Here is an 8,583-nt window from a genome sequence, read left to right on the forward strand (position 1 = left end):
AGGAGGGAATGTGACGACAGTGCGGCGTGGGGCCAGCGCAGCAGGCAACATGGGGCCGGTGGCAGTCAGGGGCGGCGGCGGGCACTGGGCGCAGCGACCCCCCGGCCAGGCCCAGCCAGGCAATGTGTCCGTCTCGCAGGCGCCGTCGAGGAGCTGCATGGACACACACGGCCCCCCGACAGGGGAGTGTGACAACAGGAGAGCCAGCCCTGTCCCCTTCTCCACCGGGACGAGGTGGGCAAACTCGACCCCTGCAGCCCCGAGAACCACAGTGAGCCCTGGCACACGGGCGCCAGGAAACGGGGAGCCGAGCCCGGAGCACAGACGGCCTGGGACAGAGCGCCAGGGGCGATGCCCCACGAGTACCCGAGGGGCTGGGGGGCCCCAACGCCAGGGCTGGGCTTACTTCCACGATGAGCAGTAAAATTCACATGTTCTTTATTTAGTCCATATAATACACCATTTGTAGAGTTTCTTTAAAATTAGATAAAAGAGCATAATAAATGGCAAGTGGATGACGTTTCCCTTCATAAACAATGTCGAAACCAAAGTTCTCAATTACAAAATGTTAAAAAATATGTGGGTCCTTAACATCTCACTAAGCATAAAGTTACAGTTATCTCCTAAAGAAAAATAATTGTGCCACTTACCTATGTTTGCTGTTTCTATGAACTTTTTTTTTCTTAAATTCTGTACATAGGACATTTTGTACAAAATATGAAGTCTACATTTTTATTACTTCTTACCATAAACAAAGATACAATGTCTGTACAATAGGAAAAGCCGGACTCAGTCGCACTAGAATGCCGGGGCCCTTCCGGCCGGCAGCTCGTCGGATGCCGCGCGGGGCTGCGGGAGGGCCGGGCCCAGGGGACTGTCAGTGTGGTGCTTTGAAAACCCGCCTGGCGCGGAGGAGGGGGCGTGTCAGTGCGGTTACTAGGGGACAATCGCCACGGGGCTCTGTGTCCTAATAGGAAAGCATGAAAGAATGCTCTGGTCAAAGGAGGTGAAGCTTCGCTCTGAACGGTCTCCCTTCTTGGTGAATGTCTGTCTTTCCTCACGAGCAGAAATAAAACGTCGACAGGAAAGAGGATCTACTGTGTCAACTCCAACACCGCCCACCACGTGGTGCCCTGCTGCTTTCTCCCGTGGGCAGAGAGATTCTTCCAGAACCTCCCCCACCCCGATCTGACAACCCCCAGCCCGGGACAGGTGGAATCAGTCAGCTAAAGATTAAGTTCAAACAATGGTCGGTTAAAATATGTGAGACGCTGCTTCGCATGATGAAAAGCACCCGAGTGCCCTCCAAGGGAGGAGGCATCTGGACTTTTGCAGTGAGACGTTTTATCACGGTGAGGGGCAGGGACTTGTCAAGTGTCCAGGACGTGTTGCTTCCCCACCGGCAGCTGGGCAGCCCTGGGCGCCCCACCGTTCCCCCAGGAGATCAGGTGGTGAGCAGGGCTGTGGGGTGGAGGGGCGCCATGCGTGCGCCATGCACCCGAGGCCCCGGGACACGGGCCTGCTGGGCCTTTTATGCACGAAAACACGTGACGTGACGTTACAGAATCTTAGGCTGGAGACAGAAGAAACTAGCATCACCTGTTTCGAACAGCAGCGCAGGGAAAGAGCTTCTAAGCAGCATCAGGAAGGGGGAAGTCCCGGGCACCCTGAGAGGGAGAGGCCGATACGGGCCTGGGGAGAGGGTTTCTCCTCAGGCTGCTCGTCAGGAACCAGCCGCGAGGGAGAGACTGGGAGCAGCGTCCTCCCCGCCCCCACCTCCAGAAGCTCAGAGCCAGTGCAGCACGAAGGGGCGGCCAGGTACAGGCCACTCGGAATGGGCGCGACCTGACTTTGGAGAACGTGCAGTTCCCAGAGACGCTTGGTCCACTCGCCCAGGAACCCTGTGTGCCAGGGCCGTGCAGGGAGAGAAAACAAATGCAAAAAAAAGGAAAAAAAGTGAACACATAATTTTAAAATCCCAATTCTTCTAAGAAGACGCTTCTCCTGCGAGCTGACACTGGGAACCCGGGTGCTGTTCCACACGCGGAACTATGGCTTGAGGGCTACAGAGAAGCAGCGGACGTGGCACGGATGGGAGCCTGGAGCGAAGCCCCCCCACCCCGAGGAAGCAGTGCCCGGGGCCCCCGACGCTCTCCCCTGCAGCCCCTAGGCTGGCCAACGCCTGGGCCCACATCGGCGGGCTACAGGAGCAAAGGGCAGACCGCGGGCCCCGTCTCCGGGGCTGAGGCTGCGAGCCAGCGAGTGTCCCTTTGCCCGGAACCATCTCGGGGGGCCAGTCCCCGCAGGGCCCGGCGGGCCACTGTGGGAACCCCTGCCCTCGGCTGAGGCGGAAGCACGTGGCTGCCCAGGACCAGGGTCGCGCAAAGCTGTGACTTGGAGTGTGACTGATTGTTATGGCACAAAAAGGATGTATTTCTACAGAATCCCGACCAGCGCCGCAGCCCGCCCGCCGCGCCCGGGCTAGCGCCCGTCCTGGGCCAGCAGCTCGTCCGCTCTGCAGTGGGCCGCCAAGGCCTTCTTGGTGTGGAGGTCCTGGGGCAGCTCCGACTTGCGGCGCACCAGAGGCCGCTCCTTCCGCGGGTCTTTCTGGGCCTGGAAGACAAATGCAGGGGTGTTGGCTCCACACCGGGCAGGGGGCAGCCCTCGGGGGCGGCGAGGGCCACCGTCCAGGCGGGCGGGGCCTCCCGGGGGGGGTGCGGTGTGCCAAAACGTGGAGCGTGGGGAAGGGCATGCAGGGCTCCCGCAAACCCACCACCTTTACTCTGTCCCCACGGGAGCTGCAGAGACCCTCCTGGATAAAAAGGTGACTGAGCTGCTGCGCGGGCAGGTCGAGGGGCGTTTCAGAACCGGGAGCTGCTTGGGGCTCAACAGGAAGACCGAATAAAGGGCATCTCTAGGCTAGACTAACGCCAATAAAAGTCTAAGACTTCCACCATGTCCAAAAAGAGATACTCAAAATAAGAGGTATTAAATGGTTCATGCAGAGAGAGAGAAAAAACTTAGAAAAGCCAAGTATTTACATAAAACTTCCTAGAAGGGGTAAAATATGATTCCCTTCTTTATTTCAGTGTCTTCCTCACATTTAGAGAATGTTGGTTTTAGTTAAAAAAAAAAAAACCAGAATGGTAATGTGGGGAAGGCGTTGTCTTGCTTGCAGTCAACCCGGCTTTGAAGACCTGCACCCCGTAAGTCCTGGAACACCATCAGGAGCGATTCCCGAACACTGCTGGGCGCAGCTCAAACCCCCCAAAATAAAATCCCATTCTGCAAAAATTACGCATTTTAGAGACTCGTGAGAGGGGGTGTCTGTGGGCCAAGCAGCTGTCTCATGAGGAACGGTCATGTCATCACCAGGAAACCTGGAGCCGGACACAGCACAGCAGGCTGCGTGCGGCTGAGCCAGGGCTGACCCCCCGAATCCCAAAGGGTCCCCGGAGACCTGGCGGGAGCGGTCCCTGAGCACAGCTGGGCGTGGCCCCAGAATAAGACAAACAGAAAACCAATAAAGGAAAAGGAAACCCCTTTTCTGAGACCAGAGAGAGAGAGAGTACAGCAGGGAGGGCGCTGGGGGTGTGTGTGGCCGCCGTAGGCTCGATCCCAGCACACATACGGTCCCCTGGGCACCATCAGGAATGGTCCCTGAGCACAGAGCCAGGATGAGTTCTGGGCACTGCCCACTGTGGTCCCAAAACACAAAAACCAGCCAGACAAAAATAAACTCCCCCCAAACAAAAGCCAACCTACGTATGTATGTGTGCGTATGTGTGTGTGTGTGTGTGTGTGTCCGTGCTGCTGAGGCTCGAAGCCCGGGTGTCACACATACAAGGCCAATTCTTTACTGCAGAGGTGTGTCCCTGGTCCTCTGGGCAAGCCACTGAAAGCCGCAATACACAGCAATACACAGCAGAAGCTGCCAGACCATACCCGCGTGTGCCAGGAGCTCCTTCTTGGGGGTGTCTGCGAGCAGCGGGCGGAAGGAAGGACCGTACGCGTTCCCGCTGGCTGGGCACTACAGAGAGTTCTCTAACTCAAACCCAGAGACTAGGGCTGGGGAGCTGGCAGCGGGCAGGGCACTTGCCCTGTACGTGGCTGACCCAGGGTCCATCCCCAGCACCACACAGCCCCCCACTTCCCGGTCCCCATCAGGAGTGAAGCCCGAGTGCAGAGAGGCCCTGAGCACCGCCAGGGGGGCCCCCAAACCAAGAAACCAGGGATCCCCAGAAGCCACGCTGAGCAGAGCTGCTGTTTCCTAGGCGCCGTTTTCATTCTGGAAACGGCAATCCTGTGCAGGGCCGCAAACCCGGAGACCTCAGCATGGGGTGCTTTTTCTGGTTCTTTCCTTGGAGATGGGACCCCACTGGGAGACGGGGCGAGGGCAAGGGCCAGGTGTCACCGGCCACGTGCTGGCCTCCCACCTGTTTGGTAAAACTCTGGAGATCCTGCCCCTCCCCCCACTCTTGCCTCCGCTCGCTCTTTTGTCGAACAAAGGAAAGAGAAACGGACAAAACCCTCCTGCGCCTGCGATACTCAGGGACACGCAGCTCACGGGCGATTCCGGGCACCCCAGGAGACGTTTCTTCTGAGAGGGGCACTTTGGAGTCCACGTGAGGCCCAGGCTGAGACAAGAGGAGCAGCACAGATGGGTGGACGGACAGGACAGCAGGACAGGAGGGTGTAGGGTGGGGACAGGTGGCAGAGAAGCAGCAGCGAGGCCGGAGGTGTAAGAACGGGGGGCGACTACTCTGCTTAGGACAGAAGGAGCCAATCTGTCTGCACCATCCCTGGCCAGAGGACACGGGGACCACACGGGAGCTGGCACCCAGGGCCGCCCGCCCTGACGCACGGGTGGGGAGGGGAGGGAGTACCTTCACCTTCACCTGCAGGCCCACCTTGTCTCTCTACAACTTCCTTAAGTGCGTGCTTGACATGGCTTTTCTCCCGACAGACTGTGGGAAGGAGAAGTGGGAACATTTTTGATAGTTACGCAGGGAACTCACACGCTTTCTGTCAGGCCCACAGGGCCAGAGCCACACGGAGCTCCAGGAAGCCCCGCGCCCCTGGCACCGCCAGCCCTGCCTGCAGCCGGGCCGCCTCCCAGCGCGCGGGAGAAGATGAGCCCCACGCAGAAGACGAGGCCGCTTCAGCCGGGACCCCCAAAGCCTTGCGCTGACTCTCCTGGCTGGCCTGGTCTCTTGGGCACACCTGGTCCCTGTATCTCCCTGTATCGCCTCCCCAGGGCCACGCAGTGGAGGTGGTGGTGGCACTTTGCAGCTACTGAGGCAGGCGACACAGCAGCTGAACGGCACTGACCAGGAGCAAGGTCCAGCTGGAGCCGAAGGGCAGCCAGCAGACCCCCTGAAACAGTGCTCTGGGGAAGTTCCGTCACATACTTTCATATGCCCTGGGAGAGGTGTGTGGCTTCCTCAAGAGACCCCCGCCCTGGGGCGCGGCGCCTTTCGGGGGGCTGCAGGGGAGAGCTGCTGTCCGAGGGCAGTGCCCTCCTTCCCGGCTCTCCTCACGGAGACGGAGGAACCGCGAGGGCCGGGGGCAGAGTCACAGCCAGACCTCGCAGAAGCCTCTGGGCTGTCTGCTGGGGGCTTCACCGGCCAAGCAGGAAGCAGGACACGGAACTCCGGGGCGAGACTGGGGAAAGCAGAGGACGTGCTTCCTAACGGGATCTACTCGGCTGAGAATCTGCGAGCAAGTCAGGGATGCCACCTGGCCCCAGGAGAAGGAGACGCCAAGACACACCAGAACACGGGCGTCCGCGCGCTTTTAGTCACCCGAGTCTTCTTTTTAAAAACCGAAACCGGGGCCACGACTCAGCGGGCAGAAAGTCTCGGCAGGGGTCAGGGTGGTCCAGGAGCCCCGAGTCCCCCCACCGGCACTGCAGGGCAGGGCTCCAGACCCTCACTCCCCAAACGGGGGTCGGGACTCCAGCAGGCTGCGTGAGCAAATGTTCTACCAGAAACTGCTTTCTGCTGAGCAGTGACATACCGAGCTGACGCACGCAAGTACCCGGAGTCCATCAGAAACAACTCCCGGGGAAAAGGCGTCACAAGCAGACGTTGAAGCAGGCCTGGCCGAGCCCCGAGGCGGCCTGCAGTGTCCTGGCAGGTGGAGTCAGTGATTCGACCTGGCCCAGGAGGTCACTGCAAGAATGTGGTCATTCCATCTCCCACAGGGAGCGACCAACAGGGGGTACGTGGGGCGGCTGTCCAGTCACCTCACGGAATACACAGTGAGAAACGAAACGCGCTCACTTCCGTCTTCCTTCTCGGCCGGGGAGCCCCGTGCTCCAGACGGGCAGCTCAGAGCTCAGGACGCGCCGGGCAGAGACTCACCGTGTGCTGGTACCGCCTGCGCCCGTCTCAGCAGCCAGGGAAGACTCTTCACCTGGACTAGAGCCACCCCTATGCCCGCTACCTGAGGCCACACAGTGCCGGCAGACGCACTGTAACTGGCCGTGCGTCCGGAGCAGCTCTCGCAGGAACTCCAAACAGGACCTGCGGGAGGCCTCAGAGAGCCCTTGGGGCCGCCTCGGGCCAGAGGGCGGAGGCGTGCGGAGGGAGAGCAGGCCAGACACCTCTGCTAAGCTTTGACTTCTGCTCAAGCCAACATTTGACAGATGGCTAAGAGCTGGGTTCTGACCCTTAAAGGTCTCTCAGGCACATGCCAAATCCGTAAGAAAACCCCTAAGCTTCATGCTGAGTCTCAGCACGGGCAGAGGCGGGGCTGGGAGCCCCACCAGGCCCCGCCCAGCGCGGCCCGAGGCGGGAGTGTCCCAGCCGAGCTCCGGGCCCTGTTACCTGGCGAGCCTCCTCGTTCACTGTCTTTCTCAGCATCTGCACATCTTCAAATAAAGACCCGTCTGTCTCCATGGCCACCGGCATGCTCATGGTACTGGCTTGGCTATACACTGTGTACTGCAATGCAAAGTGTGGGGTCACGGGGTGGCAGCGCCCGCGCCACGGCAGGAAGCCCCCTTGGGGGAGACACGGGCTCAGAGGGGCTGGGGGAGCTCCCACAGCCCAGGTCACATGGAGCAGGGGAGCAGGCGGGCCAGGGGCCACTTTCAAGCCCACCCCCTCTGTGCCGAGGGCAGAGCAGTCCCTGACCTCCGACTCTTGATCTCGATGCCCCCGAGTCCCCTCTGACCCGGTGGGGACACCCTGACCCCACTGCCAAGTGTCTGTCCTCAGCTGCAATCACACCTTCTGCCCAAGCCTCAACCATGCCACCTGGACAAGGCCAGGGAGATGCCCCACGTCCAGGGTCCCGTGCTGGGGGTCCCCTCTGGTCCCACTTCACAGGGTGGCGCCGTCAGAGCCTGGCGAAGGCTTTGTGCCTCCAGGCCTGACAGCCAACAGCAGGGGGTGAGGCCCCCGCTGCTCGGGAGGCTGCAACCGTCTCCTCTGACGCCCTGCGCTGGCCGCGGGCTCTCAGCCATCACGTCTCCTGCCTACCAGGAGCCCCAGACACCACCGGGGAGCAGTGCTGCCCGGGGTGCCCTCCCACAGGGCCACACGCGGCCCCTCCACACGCTCCAGCTCTGCTGCTGGACGGTCCCTGACGGGCCGCTCCTGCTGGACAGTCCCTGACGGGCCGCTCCTGCTGGACGGCCCCTCACAGGTCATTCCTGCTGGACGGCCCCTCACAGGTCATTCCTGCTGAACGGTCTCTCAGAGGCCGTTCCCGCTGGACAGTCCCTCACAGGCCGTTCCAGTTGGACAGTCCCTCACAGGTCATTTCCTGCTGGACGGTCCCTCACAGGTCATTCCTGCTGGACGGTCCCTGACGGGTCATTCCTGCTGGACGGTCTCTCAGAGGCCATTCCCGCTGGACAGTCCCTGACGGGCCGTTCCCACTAGACGTCCCTGACGGGCCGTTCCCTCACGGTTCATTCCTGCTGGACGGTCTCTCACAGGTCATTCCCGCTGGACGGTCTCTCAGAGGCCGTTCCCACTGGACAGTCCCTCACAGGCCGTTCCCGCTGGACGGTCCCCGACAGGCCGCTCCCTCTGCCCGGTCAGGCCTGGCTCCGTGTCTGCAGCGTGCCTGACCTCTCGCCTCATTCCCAGCCTGTGACTCGAGTGTGACGCCCTGGCCGTCTCGGCGACCGTGTCTGTCCAGCGGTGCCCCCAGCAGACAGAAGCGTCTAAGCCTCGGGACCCCAGCAGGCCAAGGTCTGCACGGCACAGGCTGGGGGCGGGCGGGACACTCTGCTCTGGTGGGCACGCGACAGAGCCTGGGCACAGGAAGCCCACGGGTCCGAGGGAGGCACCACGGTGGGAGGGGACAGAGGGACGCACACACGGCAAGCGCGGAGCCCCTCTAAAGGCCAAGGGGCCCGCAGTGCTCCTGTGAAGCCCTGCCTGGCGACCGACCTGCACCCCCCCCCCAGCCGGCGAGGGCAGCCTGCAAGAAGCAGGGACGTCCACGCTCACGCCCGCGGCCACGCGCCCGCCCCCCGCAGCTGAGAGGCGCACACGACCGGGAGCAGAGGAAACGGGTTTTCAAAAGCAAGGAAAAGCGTTTGTGCGGAAGTCACAAACGGAAGAG

The 8,583-nt window shown here is 61.3% G+C and overlaps 1 protein-coding gene across 6 annotated transcripts in view; it reads right to left on the bottom strand.

Moving 5' to 3' along the window:
- Window positions 1-421: 421 nt before the first annotated feature.
- The window catches only part of PPP2R5C (protein phosphatase 2 regulatory subunit B'gamma), an 80,619-nt gene continuing 72,457 nt past the window's right edge, over window positions 422-8,583 (bottom strand). For 2 of the 6 annotated variants that reach the window (XM_055134009.1, XM_055134012.1), the window contains 2 exons: window positions 6,831-6,947; window positions 422-2,613 (listed from right to left, as the gene is read on the bottom strand). In XM_055134009.1, coding sequence (XP_054989984.1) covers window positions 2,482-2,613; window positions 6,831-6,947 — 249 coding nt within the window. In that variant the 3' untranslated portion in view covers window positions 422-2,481. Of the gene's footprint in view, window positions 2,614-4,910; window positions 4,968-6,830; window positions 6,948-8,583 lie in introns of all 6 variants that reach the window. The other 4 variants (XM_055134011.1, XM_055134014.1, XM_055134010.1 and 1 more) reach the window with 3 other exon arrangements.

Source organism: Sorex araneus, chromosome 3, assembly GCF_027595985.1.
Source record: "Sorex araneus isolate mSorAra2 chromosome 3, mSorAra2.pri, whole genome shotgun sequence".
In the NCBI taxonomy this organism is placed as follows: Eukaryota; Metazoa; Chordata; class Mammalia; order Eulipotyphla; family Soricidae; genus Sorex; species Sorex araneus.